This window comes from Microtus pennsylvanicus, chromosome 2 (genome assembly GCF_037038515.1).
Source record: "Microtus pennsylvanicus isolate mMicPen1 chromosome 2, mMicPen1.hap1, whole genome shotgun sequence".
In the NCBI taxonomy this organism is placed as follows: domain Eukaryota; kingdom Metazoa; phylum Chordata; class Mammalia; order Rodentia; family Cricetidae; genus Microtus; species Microtus pennsylvanicus.
This window is the reverse complement of record NC_134580.1, coordinates 152,988,693-153,007,559: the sequence shown is the minus strand read 5'-3', so window position 1 is coordinate 153,007,559 and position 18,867 is coordinate 152,988,693. Positions and strand designations below refer to the sequence as shown.

The 18,867-nt window shown below is 47.4% G+C and overlaps 2 protein-coding genes across 4 annotated transcripts; both read right to left on the bottom strand.

Moving 5' to 3' along the window:
* Nucleotides 1-902: 902 nt before the first annotated feature.
* On the bottom strand, nucleotides 903-3,456 carry Lime1 (Lck interacting transmembrane adaptor 1). 3 transcript variants are annotated; one of them, XM_075963396.1, is made up of 6 exons: nucleotides 2,146-3,456; nucleotides 1,972-2,029; nucleotides 1,814-1,901; nucleotides 1,642-1,699; nucleotides 1,366-1,531; nucleotides 903-1,262 (listed from the first exon to the last, which is right to left on the bottom strand). In XM_075963396.1, the coding sequence occupies exons 1-6, from the start codon at nucleotides 2,397-2,399 to the stop codon at nucleotides 1,059-1,061; spliced, it is 828 nt and encodes a 275-aa protein (XP_075819511.1). In that variant the 5' UTR covers nucleotides 2,400-3,456; the 3' UTR covers nucleotides 903-1,058. The 3 variants fall into 3 exon arrangements, with proteins under 3 accessions (XP_075819511.1, XP_075819509.1, XP_075819508.1); XM_075963394.1 differs by having other exon boundaries at nucleotides 1,366-1,715; nucleotides 2,146-2,265; nucleotides 3,032-3,456; XM_075963393.1 differs by having other exon boundaries at nucleotides 1,366-1,715.
* A 109-nt stretch (nucleotides 3,457-3,565) lies between these two features.
* On the bottom strand, nucleotides 3,566-18,858 carry Zgpat (zinc finger CCCH-type and G-patch domain containing). The gene is made up of 6 exons (XM_075963392.1): nucleotides 17,989-18,858; nucleotides 6,198-6,331; nucleotides 5,852-6,007; nucleotides 4,639-4,758; nucleotides 4,148-4,553; nucleotides 3,566-3,957 (listed from the first exon to the last, which is right to left on the bottom strand). Exons 1-6 carry the CDS (start codon nucleotides 18,567-18,569, stop codon nucleotides 3,819-3,821), a joined length of 1,536 nt encoding a protein of 511 aa, XP_075819507.1. The 5' UTR covers nucleotides 18,570-18,858; the 3' UTR covers nucleotides 3,566-3,818.
* Nucleotides 18,859-18,867: the final 9 nt, after the last annotated feature.

The following is an 18,867-nucleotide window of genomic DNA, read 5'->3' as shown; positions in this document are numbered from 1 at the left end:
GCGGTGGCGTAGAACTCTGACTCAGACCCTCCGCACTCAGGCACTGAGTCGTGATCTGCAGCCCACTGGGATCTGGGGAGGCTACGGACGGACGCTAGGTCCTGACCCTTGGAGTGGGGCGGGTGACTTTCACAGACCCGCCAGACCCAGTTCCTGGGCGCACTCAGCCTCCATGGGCGTCCGGAAGTCTACGTTACAGAATTAAGGCTAGACTTAGCCTGATTGGGCCCCAAATCAGGGCCAGGTCGGTCGACCTCCACCCGGGATCCGACCTCCACCCGGGATCCGACCTCGACCCGCGCCATGCCACTGCCACCGAAGCTGCTTGACTACATCCCCCTACGAGCTCCGCCCCACTGCGCACGCCCATTGGCCCTCACGTGGCAAACACCCCAAGTGGTTGAGCTTTGCCTTGCAGGGGCTCCAACTCAGGCTAGTGGAGGGGTCAGCTCAACTCTGGCTGACAGCCTTGACAGCCTGTGCACCCTGCAGCCCAAGGGCTGGTTTTCACAGGGAAGTGGGGTGCGCACTGAGCTATCAGAGCTGGGAACGGTCTGCGCCTTCCCGGCTGGCCTCTGGGAAATAGGTTATTCTTTAATACCGTACTGTCTACCTCTGCCTACTTACGTAACCTCAAGGGATGGTGGCAGAGGCTCCAGGAGGATCTGAGGTACAGATCCCATACTTTCAACTGACCATGATGTCCCAGACTCTCCAGCCTGGGAAACCTTTCTTCCTGCCTACAGACTCAGGGGCCAGGAACCAGGTATAAGGAAACTCTCCCAAAGATCAGAAAGGGACATCTATAACCCCTTCGGAAAACTCCCACTAGAACCATTCCAGCTTTCAAAAAAACAAAAAACAAAAAAAAAAAAAAAAACAAAAGCAACTGAGAGCCAACCTTATATGACAGAGATTTAATTAGGCTACAAGGACTGGACCTGAAATTTGTGCTGTGGGCTGTGGGGGGTGGAAGGACACAGGAGGATCTGCAATCAAACCTTGGTACCCTTACTGTGTCAACGCGTGTTAATAAACAGGATGTGAGGCGCAGATGCTCAGGGGCCCATCTCCCTGATGCTTTCATACACGTTTTCTAAGGGATCTTGGTTCATATCCCGGCCCCTGAGAGTGATGGCCTCATATTCCACATCACTCCCAAGGGCCACAATTCCTCTCCCACCCTGGGGATCCGGCTGATCTGTGCCAGGTCTTGGGTCTCTCCTTTTAGGCTTGCAGACCCTGGAGTACAGGAGATCCATCTGGAGAGAGGAAGCAAACCCAGGGAGGGCTTGGCATTGTCCTCTGCCAAGGGTGGGTTCAGTCCCATCTGCCCCTACCCTACCCTACCCAGGCTCACTTTACCTGAGTAGCTGGGATCACCTTAGCCTTCTCCTGCAATTCGTGGTAGCCCTGTTCTGTCTCTTTGCGCTTCTGGATGCAGGCATACTCGGCCCCAGGCCCAAGCTTGGCACAGCTAATGGTCAGCTGTGTTCCAGCCCACACCACAGGGCTGGCAGCCAGGCTGGCCCTGGGAATTGCAGCCAGTCCGACATTGGAGTAGGTGGCCTCAGGGCTAGTTGCAGGGGCAGCAGGAGGGGCCCTGGGCAGCTGCCGAGGTGGGAAGGCAGAGGGGATTACCTGAGACCTGGTGCTGCCCCTGGATACCTCCAGCCAGTGTGGATGTAGGAGATCCATGCTAGCAGGCCGTGGGGCTAGGGATAAGATCAAGGCAGAAGTCACCGAGAGGCTAAGGCAACAGGACTGGCTCCAGTGGGCCAGCCCTACGTATATGGCCTCCCAAGGAGCTCACCTATGCTGCAGCGTAGGCCTGGGCGAAGCTCATGCAATCTGGTGTCAGACTTGCTGAGGGAGCGGATGTGGGCCTGTCTCAGTAGTGACTAGGGGTAAGGAAGTCTGGTTGATTCCCTGATGTCCTTGCCCTGACCCCAGGGACAATCTGGCACTCACCATTTCCACTGGTATCAAACTGCCCTGCAGCCCAGTTTGTTGCCTCTGGGCCCGCTTCCTAGGGGCAAGAGTGCTGTTAGTCCAGTGGACAGAGGAAGGTCCTGGCCCAGGCCCAGTATAGACACACGTGCAGAGTCATATGTGGAGAGGGCAGACACAGCCCCAGGCACATACCTGTGGCATGCTGTGCACAGTGCCCACAGCCAGAGGAGCAGGGAGAAGCACCCCAGGACCCAGAGGGCTAGTGGGGCTAAAGGCACTGGTGGCCTCATCCTGTAAACAGGGAAGGGAGACCTGGGGACAGGAGAGATGAGCTCTGGGGGCTGTCTAAGGGACCAGCACCTGCAGCTCCACTGCAGCCCTCGCCCAGCTGGTGGGTTCTTCCTCCCTGGTTGACTCAGCACACCGGAAACCCCCAGGCTTTGCATCTTTGCCCTGCCCCATGGGCACCCACCTTTCCTTCTCTGGCTAGGGTTCCTGGTTTAAAAAAAAAAAAGTGAAGCTCTGTCTACTCCCTTAGTTATTAGAGATGGAGGAACATGGTCAGGGCAGCTATGACCCAGACAAGGCTGTACTCACTGTAACTCAAACCCATCCGCTGGGGAAATCTCTGACATCACTCTGACTTTGAGCCACAGACCACAGACTTCACCTCTGACCACCACTGCCCAGGAGTGACCCCTTGTGTCAGGTGGTGTTTCTAGAGTACTCACTACAGAAGCTAAGCAGTTGGGGGGCTCGTTCAACAGAGGAGCTGCTACGAAGGCCAAGTATCCCCACCCTATCCCTCCCTTCCCAGGATCCCTGCTTTTCCTGGAGTTGCCCCTAGAAGAGCTGATTAAGTGCTCACCCCAGAGTTCAGGGTGAACAGCCTTCTGAGTTGAGGGCCTGTCTGTTCAAGCTTGGAGTGTAGGCATCTTAGACATGGGGGCCCAAACTGACTAACCTGGCTACAGCCAAGTCTCAATGGCGTATCCAGGCTGGGTTCATCCCTCCCAGATCCCAGGGCATGGAGAAGTCTGGGGACTGGCCGAGGAGGGAGGGCAGGGCAGGCACTTACCAAGGCCACCGTGGGGTTGCTGCTTGGCCCTGTCTAGGACAGCCAGGAAGGTCTCTGTGGGCTGCTGGGGAGCTCCACCTCATTTCCTGTGTCTCTGAGCACCTCCCAGCAGCCACACGGCTCTTGCGCAGTTGCTCCCATGATCTCTGCTCACCTCCTCACACCTCATCCTGGCTGTTGCCATCGAAAGGCAACTATCACAAAACTAGCACCATGCCCTCCGCCCCGATGTAGGTGGACAGAGCCCACTTAAGTCAGGCCTCCTGCCTGCTTTCATCACAGACAGTGTTCCCCAAAGGTTTCTACCTCACACACCCTACCTGTTTGTGGGTACTGGGCACTGAAGGGCCACTCCATGACCTTACTCACTTGGTCAGAGAAGAGAGAAGAGGAAAAATCTCCTCTCTTGGACTCTTGGACCTTGAACAGAGGCAGCGGCCTCATCTGGGACCCCCCCACAGCCTGCCTGTCGGTTGCCAGGACCTACACAGATCCATTTGTCCCCAGAGATCCTGAAGCCAGCTGAGTCTCCAGTGAGAGAAATTATGATGAAATCACTTTAATGTCCTCACTAAGGAGATACCCCAAGACACCGGTAGGTGGGCTCACCCCACATCTACTCAGTAGTGTCCACACATTCTAGGCTGACAAGGCTGAATGAGGCACAGCCTAGGCATGGGCTGGCCCCTCCGTCAGGTGCTCGTCAGGTGTCAGGGTCACAGCTGTCTTTCGGCCAAGGCAGATGCAGTTGGGTCCCAGGGCTCTGTCCACCATACAGGCAGGGCTGCTAGAACTCTGTCATCTTCCTGTGCGTGTCTGCCTTCCGCCGTTCCCTCTGTAGGCCGGCCTCCTGAGCACGCAGCTGACCCAGCTTCCGCTGTGCTCCCTCCAGCTTCTCCTGCAGATGGGCTGCCGTCGTGCTGTGCCTAGGGAGAGCCTGCTGGTCAGCACTGTCTCTTGGCTCCCACACCAGGCCCCCACTTGCTGTGGCTATGCCTGTCCTCTAATACTCAGACCACCTCAGACTCGGGCTACTCAGGTCAGGTGACCTTTAGTGGGCATCCTGTGGGCACAGCCACCAGAGCCCATACTACCTCAGCTGGACCCCAGACATACCGGCCAGCATTCCGGGTTAGGGCCTCCTGGATGCCCCGGATGTCCCGTTGGGTCCGCTCAATCTTCTCCTCAGTCTGGAAGAGCTGCAGGCTCAGAGCCTGCTTGGCACTTTTACTGGCATGATACATGTCCTTGTTCCTTTTCCCTGGAGTGTCCACCCCAGCATCTGGGGTCCCAGGTGCCTGGCTTTGCAGTTTTTCATTCAGAAAGTCAAACACATTCCGAGGGGGTGGGCGGCCCTCGGGTCTACCACCACTCCTCCGACATCTTGGAGGCCTATTGGTCCCAGCCTGGCTTCCCTTTGTTTTCTTCTGCAGTATCTCTGTGCACTGGTCCAGTGATTTCCCTCTAGGCAACACTACAGCATGGATGGGCTCCACCCGGCCTTCTGCATGCCGACCCAAACCTGGGAAAGACAGGGCCTTCTGCCACCTCTGCCAGACTTGGACAGGCTGAGGTAAACCTCCCACCTCAGGGCAGCACACACTCACCCTTGCCAAACTCATAGCCCATCTTGACGAGGAGTTTGGAGCCAATGCCTCGTGTGTGTACCTCCCAACCAGCAAAGGCAGAGCTGCAGGTCCCAGTGTCCACTGTGTTTGGTTCCACCACTGCAGGAGAGAGAGGACTCCAAGTAGTGGGTTCTAGCCAAAGCTATGCAAGAACTTAGTTCCTAGGTAGGGCTTTGTCTGGTCTTCTGGTCCCCTCAGATTCCCCAAGCAGGCTTGGCACACCTGGCAACTCTGCCTTGAGAGATGGCTGCACTGTAACCAACTTCACTGCTTCAGCCTCCTAACTGCCATGATGGATAGGAGTTCAGAAATCACCAATCACAGCACAGCTTCCCTGAGACATCTTCCTACCTTCATCCTAACCCACCAATCAGAGCTCAGAAATCACCAATCACAGCACAGCTTCCCCGAGACATCTTCCTACCTTCATCCTAACCCACCAATCAGAGCTCAGAAATCACCAATCACAGCACAGCTTCCCTGAGATATCTTCCTACCTTCATCCTAACCCACCAATCAGAGCTCAGAAATCACCAATCACAGCACAGCTTCCCCGAGACATCTTCCTACCTTCATCCTAACCCACCAATCAGAAATCACCAATCACAGCACAGCTTCCCTGAGACATCTTCCTACCTTCATCCTAACCCACCAATCAGAGCTCAGAAATCACCAATCACAGCACAGCTTCCCCGAGACATCTTCCAACCTTCATCCTAACCCATCTCTCAAGAAAACTATAATTACCTAGTTTTATTTCCTGAAATCTCTATTTTACTTAGACCCATTTTCCACCTGCCAAGATCTCTTCTGACCTACGTACCAGGCACCCAAGTTCTAAATCTGGGAAGCCATCTGAAGAAGACACCCTTCCCTACACTCTACATCCAGTTACTTCCTCTGACTCCTTGGCAGATACAGCACCAACATTCCCTTCTCTCTGACAGTATGGTGCTATCTTGCTTCAGAGAGTTCTGACTGTTGCATATGATTGCTGTGTCTGTTTCTTAAAGGCAAAAGTTACTCAGGCCCATCACACACTCTCTGGTCTCTCAGGCCATCTCCTGTACATTACTAAGCAAAGCTAGACTCACTTCATCCCGACAGCTGGGTGCCTGTCTGGGTTATTATCACCAATCTGCTCTATGCCCTCGCCATCCTGGCTTCTGGGCACTGATGGTTTCTGCCATACCTCTGGCATAGCTGGAATCACTTGCGTCACCGCTATCTGAGTCAGATGACTCTGCAGTCTCAGTGCGCAGAGGAGGCAGGATACTGTCCCCCTCCACCACAGTCTCCTTCAGCAGCAGTGAGTCAAACTTGACAGTATAGTAGCCATTGTCCACATCTAGGGTGATAGAGACAGGCTGTAGGTTAGCAGCTTTGCAGGAAGGAAAGGGGCTTGGGGCAAAGGCAGACTTGCTCCTCTTGGGTCCAGATGAAGTAAAAAACCAACCCAGAGCTGGAGAATGGCAATAAGAACAGGAAGGATGCTTCAGAAAGGGGCCCACCAGGTAGGTCCTTATAGGCAATCTCACCAGTGATCCGTGCTGGGTGCCAAAGCCCATCCTGGTGCTTGGCCAGACACGCAGAGCCGGTCTTCAGTAAGCTCAAGTCTGGATCCTGGAAGGGACGCAGCTCATCCACAGAGACTACATGCCCATGGGAAAACCTGTAGATACAACCACAGGAGACAGTGGCTTAGAAATGGCCCAGCAGGAGCAAGCAAGCCAGAAGCACAAAGACTATCAACAGGGAACTGCCTATAATTGAGTGAAATTCAAGAAGTCAAGACAGGCACACCAGCAAAAACATCTACATATCCTTCCTCCCTCCCTCCCTCCCTCCCTCCCTCCCTCCCTCCCTTCCTCCTCCTCCTCCTTCTTCTTCTTTTCGTTTTTTTTAAAATTTATTATGTATATAGTGTTCTGCCTGCATGTATGCCTGCAGGCCAGAAAAGGATACCAGATCTCATTATGGATGGTTGTGAGCCACCATGTGGTTGCTGGGAATTGAACTCAGGACATCTGGAAGAACAGCCAGTGCTCTTAACTGCTGAGCCATCTCTCCAGCCCCAAACATCTACATTTTCATACCTATAGATTTATGCACACATTTCTCTCATATACTCACTCACATATGAATATACAGGTAGTCTCATACTTGCTCATGCATATACATACACTTACAAATTTATGCTCATATATACCTGTATATCCATATATACAATATCTCTCACACACATGCATATACTACCATATAGTTACACACAGTAAACACATTTGTATACATGCTTATAAATGCAGAGAATGTACCCACACATGTACATACACTCTCACAACACAAATGCATGCATGCATACATACTAAACACATAAATGCATACAAGGTACTTACAAACATACATATACTCTAAAACACACCACACACACACGTATACACACTGGAATGTTCTCTTAGGACACACAGGGCTACTGTGGGGAGATGGCCTGTGCTTCTCTCTGCTCTCTAGGTTAGGGTGACAATGTGGCAGAGAGCCTTGCGACTACAGTTCACTGCCTCGCACCAAACATGATGCTCTTGACACTAATATTCAAGGCAGATGTGTTAGATGTTGGGATACACTGAGTTCTCCCTGGGCATGGGCACTTGGAAGGACAAGGCAGGGTGATCATGAGTTTGAGGTCAGCCTGGGCTACACAAAGAGATCCTTTCTCAAAAGCTGGAACAAAAACTAGAAGAACTTAGTTACAATAATGGTGCTGTGTCTTTTATGCATCTGTTCACATGTAAAATTAAAACCAAAACCAAATCTGACAGAAAAGGAAGAGGAAATGTGGAGACACAGAAGACTGCAGCCATGAGCTTTGCCAAATAAAGGCATGAAAAGGCTAACCACCAACTACCATTATATGCCATCATTTCAGACAGGAAGAGCAGCTGAGGGGATTCACTTCTCAGCAGTAATGAGTGGGTAGGGAAAGAAGGAGACAGAACTTCCACAGCTCACACCCACAGACAGGATTCCAGGGTTACCTCTCTCACCAACCATCTTAGACACATAGCTGAAGGCTGTGCCACCAAAGCACAATGAACACTAGCTAGAAAGTCTTGTCCAGCTGGGAACTGAAGACAAAAGGATGTATCCAAGGGGTTTATCCTGAGTTTGATCCTTGGGGTTCAGAAGGAAAGAACTGATTCCCACAAGCTGTCCTCTGATGTCCATGCTCTCACGGTGACACATGCAATGCCTCTAAACCATATAAATAAGCATTTCTAAAGGGGGCAAGGGAAATGTCTCAACAACTAAGAACACCAGCTGCTCTTACAGGGCACTTAGGTTCAATCTCCAGCACCCACACGGTGGCTCACAGTCCCAGATGATCGGACACCCTCTTCTGGCCTTCGCAGGCACCAGGCATGCAAGTGGTGCACAGACATACATGCAGGCAAAACATCCATACGCAACAGTGAGAACAGCAAAATATGCTTACAATCAGAAACAAGTGTTTCCAATTTGTACTTTTTAAAAATATTAGTGGTATCATATTAGTGCTCAAAAAGTTTTGGGTTTGAGGGGGCTAGGAAGCTGGCTCAGTGTGTAAGAGTGTTCACTGGGCAAGTGCAAGGACTCAAGTGTAAATCCCCAGTACCCACATAAAAAGAGGACCTGAACGCCTAGAACCCCAGTCCTGTGGAGGAAGACACAGACAGAGGATGCTTGGAACTTGCTATCCAAAAAAAAAAAAAAAAAAAAAAGAGAGAGAGAGCTCCAAGCTGAGAGGCCCTGTCCCAAGGGAATATGGAGGAGGCGACAGAGGACACTCAGTGTCCTTCTCTGCTTGCACACAAAGTTTTAAAAAAAAGTTTTAGACTTTGGAGTATTTCAGATTTTGGATTATCTGGACTAGATACTCCACTTGTACAATTTTTTTTTACCCAACAAGAGCTTCTAAGAAAGGATTTTAAAGAAGTAACAGTGTTTGCAAAGATTTAGCTACAAAAATTATTTTTCATTTTTAAAGATTTATTTAATTTTAATTTATGTGCATGTGACTGCTTGTCTATATGTATATAACATAACATGTGTGCAGTGCCCCCAGAGACCAGAAGGGGGTACTGGATTCCCTGGAACTAGAGTTGGTCCAGAGGCTGAGTTTAGCAGACCTCAAAGGAGACCTGTAAATGGGATATACCTTTAATCCCAGCACTGGGAGGCAGAGGTAGGCAGATCTTTGAGTTGGAGGCCAGCATGGTCTACAGAGTGAGTTCCAGGACAGCTGTGGCTACACAGAGAAATCCTTTCTTGAAAAACCAAAACAAACAAACAAACCCACTCATATTTGGTTAAAAAAAAAAAACCAAAAACATGAGTTTACAAAGCCAAGAAACTTACTGTCTTGGCTACTGTTCTATTGCTGTGAAGAGACACCATGACCCAAGCAACTCTTTTTTTCTCCCTTCTGAGATTAAAGGCATGCAAGCACCTCCTGGCCAAAGCAACTCTTATAAAAAGAAAGCATTTAACTGGGGATATGGTTACAGTTTCAGGGGGTTAGTCCATTAGCGTCATGGAGAAAAGCAGACAGGCAGGCAGGCAGAAAGGGAGAGGGAGAGGAAGAGACAGACAGACAAATAGACAGATACACTAGGCCTGGCTTTTGAAACCTCAAGACCCACCCCCAGGCACACACCTAATCCTTTCCAAATAGTTCATCAACTGAAGCCCCAGTGAGTAAACACAAAATCACATCTAGACAAGTTATAAACTGATCAGGATAGCCCAAAACAGGAACCCTTAAAAATAGCAAGAGGAAGGGGGGGTGTTCTTCACATATATGGAAATAACAATTTGACAGATAACTTCTCACTAGAAACCAAGGATGAAGACGTAGTTTAGGAGCATGTGTGGTGTTTGACCCAGCGCGGGGTGTGTGTGTGTGTGTGTGTGTGTGTGTGTGTGTGTGTGTGTATGTGTGAAGCTGTCTAAAGCCATCATAAACTATTTGTGACACAGGGCTGCAATAGCTCACTGGCACAGCACTTACCAGCATCACAGGCCCTGAATTCAATCCTCAGTTATCTCCCATCCCAGGGAGAAAAACTATAAAAAAGAATTAGATAGAGATCCTGGAGTTAAAAAAGTATATTAACTGAAAGGAAAAATTCTCCAAAGGAGTTGAAGAGTCAGAAGAAACTTGTTTTTAACAAAACCTTAATCATTCGATTTTACCAATAAAGACTTGGAAACAAGATGTTGGGGTTAAAGTGTTCTTGCTCAGAGAGGCAGAGACAGCACCCAGCTGACCTTCCTCCTCCACCAATGTCCCAGAAGCCTTCTCAAAATAAAATGCCCCTCCCTTCTTCTTCGTGTGTGTCTATCTAGCCTCGTGAAGTTTTTTCTTAATAATCCTATGTTCACTCCCTGTCAACCGGTTGCTTGCTCCATCTCTTGACATATGGTTGACTTTATATAATTCTGTCTACAGTATTCAAGCAGAAAGTGCTTGGATTAAAGGTGTGTGCTGGGGCTGAGCCACACCACAACTAGAAACAGGTTTTTCCAGCAATTAATGCAGCCTCTGGGTTCACAGTGTGATCAAGTATCCTGCAACAGAAACGGAACTTGAAGACAGGGCTACAGCACATATCCAACATGAAGACTAGAAAGGAAAGAAAAAGAAAAGGGAGCAGAGTTCAGGGAACCTAGGGGCACACCATCAAACATCATGCGAACCATCACGTGCACACCTGAGTTCCTGAGGCAGACAGAGAGCAGCAGAACGATACCTAGAGAGAGATCTCAGTGGCTGAGAACACTTGCTGCACGAGCATGAACAAGAGTTTGGATCCCAGCACTCATGAAACAAGCTGACATCCACATGCAATTCCAGTTCCCAGGGGAGCAGAGACAGGAAGATCTTTGGGGCTTGCTGGCCTGTCTAGGTTGGAACATAAGCTCCACATTCTGTAGTGATGTTTCATTTGTATTCTAATAAATATCAGAAAAGTCAAACAGCCACACTGGCCAGCCTCACAGACCAGGCAGCAACGACACACCTTTAATCCAAGAAGCCACACTAGTTTGCCATAGAAACCAGGCAGTAGTGGTATATGCCCTTAATCCCAGAACTAGAGAGGATTATAAAATGGGAAGAGACAGCTCTGAGATTCCTGGAGGCAGGACTGTCATTTCTGATTGAGTTAGAGGTAAGAACCTATGGCTGGCTTCTTTGCTTTTCTGGTCTTCAGGTTGAACCCCAATTTCTGTCTCTGAGTTTTTATTAATCGTGCTTCAGTGTTCAGAAAGAGACCCTTGACTCAAAGGAACAGACAGAGTGATGGCATGATGCCCTCTTCTGGACTCTGACCAGTATACAGGGATTATAGACATGTCCATCACACTGGGTTTATACAGCCCCGGGGATAACCAGGGTTTCATGCACGCTAGGGAAGCACTCTATCAATCATGCTACACCCCCAGCCCCAAAGATGCAACTTCTAATAGTAATAATACACAGATGTGAGTCTACCCAGGATCAGAGATTTTTGAAAAAATTATTAAAGATAATTTGGTAGTAATTTAAACTATACTGTTAATTTCTTTTCTTTTTTTTTTTTTTGATTTTTCGAGACAGGGTTTCTCTGTAGCTTTTGGTTCCTGTCCTGGAACTAGCTCTTGTAGACCAGGCTGGCCTCGAACTCACAGAGATCCGCCTGCCTCTGCCTCCCGAGTGCTGGGATTAAAGGCGTGCGCCACCACCGCCCGGCAAACTATACTGTTAAAATTTAAGGTATTAACCACATACTAGAGTAACTATTATGGAAATAAAGGGGTTAGAGGGATGGCTCAGCAGTTGAGAACTAGCTGCTCTTGCAGAGAATCTGGGTTCAATTCCAAGCAGCCATAGGCAGTTCACAACTGTCTGTAATTCTAGTCCCAAGGGAGCGAAGCCCTCTTGTGGCCTCCATGGGCACCAGACACACAAGTGATGCACAGAGATATATGCAGTCAAAATACCCATACATATAAAAATTGAAAAATAAAAAAAGAAAATAAAAAGTATGCAGAAAAGTGAACTGGTAAGAGAAAAAGGAAAATAAAGCTAATAGCAATCAAATGGTAGGTAAACAAAAAGACTTAAGATGCACAGAAAACAAACATCCTTCTTCAATAGTCACTACGTTAAACGTGAGTTAAACACTAGAAGGTGTAGATTAGGGGGTAGACATGGCTCAGTGGTTTAAGAGCACTGGCTGCTCCTCCAGAGGTCATGAGTTCATTTCCCAGGAACCACATGGTGGCTTACAACCATTTATAATGGGATCTGATGTTTTCTTCTGGCATGTAGGTATATGTGCAGATAAAACACTCATATACATAAATAAATAACTAAACAAACAAATAAATAAATCGGTCATTAAAAGAAAAGGGTGCAAGTTAAAGAAATATATTTATTTCAAAATTTTTATTTTATTTTTAATTATGTGTACCTCTACCTGTGTGTGTATTCATGCTGTGGACATGTACATGGAAGTGTGAGTGCTAAAGAAACTAAAGGCCTTGGATCCCTTAAAGCTAGAGTTACAGGAAGTCGTGAGACAACTGACATGTGCGCTAGAAACCAAACGAGTATTCTGTAAGAGCTACACATGCTCTTAGTCAATGAGCCAGCCCTCGTAATAACATGTGTGTATATGCGCACGCATATGCATGTGTGTGTTTGTTTGAGAAGAGGTGTCACATGATGTAGTCCATGTCGGCATTAAACTCAAGATCCTCTTGCCTCTTCCTCCTAGCGTACAACTAAAACTAGCAGGCATCCTAATTAATGAATGAGTCAAAGAAGAAATCAGGAGATTAGAAAATGCTTTCGTTGGATGAAAAATAGAGCAGTGGGAAAATTCTCACTCTCTCTGTCTCTGTCTCTGTCTCTCTCTCTCACACACACCAAATAGTAACAAAACTCTACAGACTAAAATCTCTCATAGAAATACTAGCAAATCAAAACAGCAGCACATTAAAACGATTATACACCATTGCTAGGCAAGGGTAGCTGGCTCAGCACACGAAAATCATTCAGTGTAATTTACCACATTCATGAATGAAAGAGAATAAGCAAAACCATCTCGATAATACAAAAGCATATGAAAAAAACTAACACCCATACACACAAATGATTCAGCCAGCTGTATATATAGATGGGGATGTTCTCCATTTGATATCCATGGGAATCCACAGTTGCTATGCTTGGGCGGCAAGCCCTTCACCTGCTTAGTTATCGTGCTAGCCCAGATCTGGAACCCACAAAAGAATACTTATTAAGTTTTGTGTGTGGGTATGTGCGTAAGTGCAAGTGCCTGTGAAGGTCAGAAGACAGCATCAGATGCCCTGGAACTAGAGTTACAGGCAGTTGTAAGCTGCCCAGTGTGGTTCGTCTGGAAGGACAGTAAGTGCTGTTAACTGCTGAGCCACCTCTCCAGCCTCATGACCTTGAATTTTTTTATCCTTCTGACTTAACCACCTAACTACTGAGCCGTACAGCCAACGGGTCCATGAAAATATGATTAGCACACTATGTAAATAAAAAATACAATAAACTGAGCTGGGCGGTGGTGGTTCACGCCTTTAATCCCAGCACTCGGAAGGCAGAGGCAGGCGGATCTCTGTGAGTTCGAGGCCAGCCTGGTCTACAAGAGCTAGTTCCAGGATAGGCTCCAAAGCTATAGAAAATTCCTGTCTCAAAAAAAAAAAAAAACAAAAACAAAAACCCCCCAACAAACAAATAAAAAACAATAAGCTGCGTATGGTAGCACATGCCTTTAATCCCAGAGGCAGGAGGATCTCTGAGTCTGAGTCTGGTCACAAAACAAACACCCCCGCCCAAAAAAAAACCAAGTGAAAACAAATCCATAGCAACATAAGCTGTAATGAGATGACTCTTCAAACTCAGGACAGTAACTGCTTTTCAAAACAACGGGGGGGGGGGGGGGGGGGGGGGGGGGGAGTGTTGGGTAGATGATGTGGGAGGGCCTTCTGTATGTGTTGCTTTTATTGGTTAATGAAAAAGCTGTTTTGGCCAATGGCTTAGCAGAGTACAGCCAGGGGGGAAATGCTAACAGAGCTATAGAGAGACAGTAGGTAGAGTTGAGGAGACGCCAGCCAGCTGCTGAGGAAATAAAGCATTAGAAAATGAGGTAACACCATGGTCACATGGTAATATATAGACTAATAGAAATGGGTCAGGCAGTGTTGTTATTAATACAGTTTCTGTGTGATTACAGGTAGACATGGAGAAACGTACTCATGAGCACTGCTAGTATAGCTAACTGTGAAAAAGTCTGGCAATGCTGATCCAGGAACCCCACTACTATATAACCTATGCCTTTAAGATAAAATACCTTTTAGATAACAAAACCAAAACAATTAAAAACACTTCTGGCCTCTGCAGGCATCTGCACATACATGAAACACACACACACATACATATTTGGAAGCTGTCTCCTTGTGCCCTTAACCAGATCCTGTGATGGAAAAGCAAGCATGTGACTCAGGAGAGGCTGAATAAGAACATGGTAGTCATTAAAAATACAGGTGTATGATTTTATACACACATTATACATGTTATGCTCACATAAATGTACATGTCACCAACATTTGTTATTTCTGCCCCAGAAAGGACCTCAAAACAATGTCTGGTCAATGATAATCAGCAACGTGGCACCTGGAGTGGGCCTTACACAAACAACCCTGATGCCGAGGGAAAGCAAGCGACCACATCTGGTCAGGAGTGATGTGAATCAGATAGTAAGGAAGCAATCGGCATCAGCTGGTTCACATCTGGATAGCACAGTCAAACTGAAGAGACCCCACAGGCCAAAACTGGGGCAATCTGAAGCTCAATGAAGATTAGAACTATAATGGAATAAGAACCATCAAAGCAGGGAGTAGTGGCACATGCCTTTAATCCCAGCACTTGGGAGGCAGAAACAGGTGTATCTCGGTGAGTTTGAGGCCAGAGTGGTCCACAAAGTTAGTTCCAGGACAGTCAGGGTGTTACACAGTGAAACCCTGTCTTGTAAAAAAAAAAAAAAATCCATCGAATACATTTAAATTTATGAATTTATAAGAATACCACTATTTTCTGAAACAGGGTTTTAAGAGTAGCTAGGTGAAGTGTGGTGGTGCACTTTAATCCCAGCACTTCAGAGGCAGAGGCAAGTTGATCTCTGTGAGTTTGAGGATAGCCTACAGTAAATTCCAAGACAGCCAGGACTACACATAATAAAGAGACTCTGTCTCTAAACAAATAAATTTCTTGTCTTAGAAAATAAGTAAACAAAGAAGCTGGGTGGTGGTGGCACATGCCTTTAATCTTAGCATTTGGGAGGCAGAGGCAGGCGGATCTCTGTGAGTTCGAGGCCAGCCTGATCTACAGAGCAAGTTCCAAGAAAGGGTCCAAAGCTACAGAGAAACCCTGTCTCGAAAAACCAAGAAAAAAAAAAAGAGTTTTGAGATGGTAATATAAGTTATGATAGAAAATGGTTTAGGTATAAAAATTTGGACTAAGATAGGATAGATAATACAGTACTTTCTCCAAATTTTCCAAATACAAATGAACTGGACAGTGTGAATGTAATTCTTACCTGATAATTGTTCTTATTGTATATAGATTTATTATGTTAGAGTTAAAACTTCAATTTTCTTTAGACAAAAAGGGGGAAATGTTGTGGAATATGTATACTGTGAAGATGTGTCACTCTGACTGTTTTAATAAAAAACTGATCAGTCAAAAGCTAGGCAGAATTTTCAGACACAGAGGATTCTGAGGAGGGCAGAGAAACCAGGAGATGCAGAGGAAGCAGCATGGGCAATACAGAGTAAAAGTGATTGAGTCCATAAAAGAATGAATATTAAAAGATATAGGTTATTTTAGAAATAAAGCAAAGAGGGGCTGGAGAGATGGCTCAGAGGTTAAGAGCATTGGCTGCTCTTCCAAAGGTCCTGAGTTCAATTCCCAGCAACCACATGGTGGCTCACAACCATCTGTAATGGGGTCTGGTGCCCTCTGCTGGCCTGCAGGCATACACACGGACAGAATGTTGTATACATAATAAATTAATTAAAAAAATTATATATATATATGAAATATAGCAAAGAATAATAAACCAGCCTACTTTCCACAACCGCAGAGAACCTAGACAACAAAGATCCTAAGAGAAAAAATATATGGATCTGCCTAGGAAGGAGAAAAAGACGAGATCTCTTGAGTAAATTGGGAGCATGGGGGGTAGGTGAGAGGGTGGAAAGGTGAGAGTGGAGGAAGGAAGGGGAGTGGGGAAAAATGTATAGCTCAATTAAAAACAAGAGAAAAAAAGATATAGGTTAATGTAAGTTATTAGAGCTAGTTAGAAACAAGCCTAAGCTATCAGACAAGCTTTCATAATTAATAGTAAATCTCCATGTCATTATTGGGAGCCAACAGTCCAGACAAAAAAGTTCAACTACACCTGTCAAGAAAGGATCCCCCAAAGTTAGGGCTGGGGCAGGGTTTTGCCTTCATCTTTTCAGGAGAATGAAAGCATTCACGTAAGGGATCCAGAAACCACTGGACAACTGAAACATCTGAAGGAGGATGGGTCAACGAGAGAAAATGTCCCAAGAGAAAAGAGCAAATAGGCTTGTTGGGAACAGGCACAAAGCACCTTATCTCAAGTACTTCCATTTTGATTTCAGACTCAAGTTTACCTGTAGGGTAAAACAAAATTCAGGCTCACAGGTCCTGGGTGAGCTGGAAACCTACTAATAGCGGACCCCCATATCTTTAAACTATACAAACAGTTGTTATGCATGTTAATTTTCTAAAATCATTATGGCTGTTCCCAACAGCAGAAAGAACAAATGAGTCTGATTGGCTGGACTGAAAGTCTTGCATTATATATCAGTTGACAATGAAGGAGAAGGAAAAGCTCTCTTTCTGGATGACGGCAGAGGAGGAAGCATCTGGGTGCTTTCTCTGCCTCTCTGAGCTAGCAGGTTTTCACCCCAGCATCTGCCTCCCAAGTGCTTATTGATAAAACTGAATGATAGAGACTTAGTTAAAAATAACATACCTCCTGATAAATGCATTGCCCCTAGTCTTACTGATAGGGCTGGGACATAGTTTGTGCCAGAGATGTGATCTGGTAACTGATGATTCTTCAATAAAGAGCAAGGGCAGGAGAGGCCTGGAGAAGTGTATAAATTGCTGGATTCAGGTGCAATCAGGTTTAGAAAATGGACAGTGTTGAACTATGATGTCTACACCAGTGACACGAGATATAAGCTACAGAAACACAAGAAGCACTTGTTATTCCAGCACTTGGGAGGTAGAGACAGGCAGATCTCTGAGTTTAAGGCCAGCCTGGTCTATAGAGTAAGTTCCAGGACAGCTAGGGCTACACAGAGAAACCTTGGCTCAAAAACAAAAACAAACAAAAAAGAACACACCAAAAAAAAAAAAACCCAACAACAACAAAAAACTCAAAACAAAACACAGATAAGATTTAACTTGTGAAAGATGCTTTCAAGTAGTCTAGGGGGGAGAAGTAGGGTAAATAATTAGCAAGAGATTATGAGTTTGAAAACATACATAATCAAACTATGGGAATAGTTTAAGAAAGTAAACTAAGTAAATATGGAAGCTGTGGATGAGAATAATGTGTGGAGTAGTTGGCTGCCTAGTATGTTGGAGGTCCTGGTTCTGTCCTCAGTATAACCGTAATTTTTTTTTTAAAGGTTCAGAGCCAGGGATGTAGCCCAGGAGAAGTGGTGGCCTCCATCTGTAATCCCAGCACCTGGAAAGTGGAAGTTGGAGGATGAGGAGTTGAAGGCCAGTCTGGGATACCTGCTCCTCAAAGAAAAAACGTTTTAGCCTGGAGAAAAATATTGATGATGGGCTGCCTCATCTTTTCAACACAAGCCCCTTTGAGCTTGTTGATTTATGCAAGAAAATCTAAGCCGGAGGCTGGCGACACACGCCTTTAATCTGAGCACTCGGGAGGCAGAGGCAGGCAGATTTCTGAGTCTTGAGTACAGAGCAAGTTCCAGGGCAGCCAGGGCTACACAAAGAAACTCTATATCCAAAATAAAAAATAAATAAAAATTAAAGGAAGGAAGGAAGAAATTCTAAGTAAGCACACGAAGACCACTTTTGTAAAAGCCTGACAGCTACCTGAAGCTCGCCTTTCTATCAGTTCTCAGGGGTGAACAAGTCGTGAAGGCGCAGGCCACAGTGGTGGTCCTGCGTGAGTGCTCCTCATTGCTAGTAGCTTTAGTAGATGGCTTTACCTGCAGTTTTCCTTGAAGCGACACTTTCCCTCCAGGAAGAAAGGGCAGGGCTTCAGGGACTTGTGGGTAGGGTACAGGTAGAGTACGCGAACGCATGCCGAACCATCTTCTGCCTCTTCAGTGCCCACAACCATTGCGTTGTGGTACTCTAGAGTGCCCCATGCGCTGTGGTAAGGGGCATTCACTTTAGCACCGCTCAGCTCCTCCTGATCTGGGTCCTCCTCATCTTCCTCCTGTGCAGGGGAGGTGGGTCCCGGCCGCACCTCGCTCCCAGTGACCGTCTCCGAGTCATCCCCGGGGGCGACGGGCGCCTCCACTTCCTCCGCTATAGCCTTCTGGAAAGCCAAGTACTCAGCATCCTCCTGCGCTGGGTGCTCCTGGTCCACTGTAGCCAGCAGCTTGCTCTTCCTGACCGACAGCAGACTGGCCTCGGTGAGCTCGATCAGTTCCTTCAGATCGCCCTGCAGCTGGCGCAGGTCTGCCAGCTCGGAGGCGTCCAGGCCAGCACCAAGGGCCAGCTCTACCTGCCGAAGCTGGGCCCGGTAGGTCTGCAGGGCAGTCTCCAAGTTGTCCTCGTCCATCCCTGCCCGCGCAGGCTAGCTCCGGAACCGCGAAGGCGGACGAGACCAGAAGTAAGAGTAGTCAGCAGAGCTCAGGACGACACTTCCCCGCAACCGCTCGAGAGCCTGGGGAGAACCTCAGCTCTGCCAAGGTGGGGAACCACAAGTATCCCACCGCGTCCTCTGCGGTCCGCAGCCCCGCCTCCCGCCGGCGCCGGCAGCCTCCGAGGGCTTCCGGCCTCTCCAGTAAAGCCCTCGCTCCAGCCTTCCGCCTGCCACAGGCACTTCCGCCCGGGAGCTGATGCTGCCGGAAGTGGCC

Coding starts and splice junctions, on each gene's coding strand:
- Lime1 (XM_075963393.1), bottom strand. CDS start 2,399: ATGCAAAGCCTGGGGGTTTCCGGTGTGCTGAGTCAACCAGGGAGGAAG. Junction 2,030..2,145: donor CTGTGCACAGCATGCCACAG/GTATGTGCCTGG, acceptor TCTTGCCCCTAG/GAAGCGGGCCCAGAGGCAAC. Junction 1,716..1,813: donor AGGCCTACGCTGCAGCATAG/GTGAGCTCCTTG, acceptor TCTTATCCCTAG/CCCCACGGCCTGCTAGCATG.
- Zgpat (XM_075963392.1), bottom strand. CDS start 18,569: ATGGACGAGGACAACTTGGAGACTGCCCTGCAGACCTACCGGGCCCAG. Junction 6,008..6,197: donor GCACCCAGCACGGATCACTG/GTGAGATTGCCT, acceptor CTATCACCCTAG/ATGTGGACAATGGCTACTAT. Junction 4,759..5,851: donor TGATTCCAGCTATGCCAGAG/GTATGGCAGAAA, acceptor TCTCTCCTGCAG/TGGTGGAACCAAACACAGTG.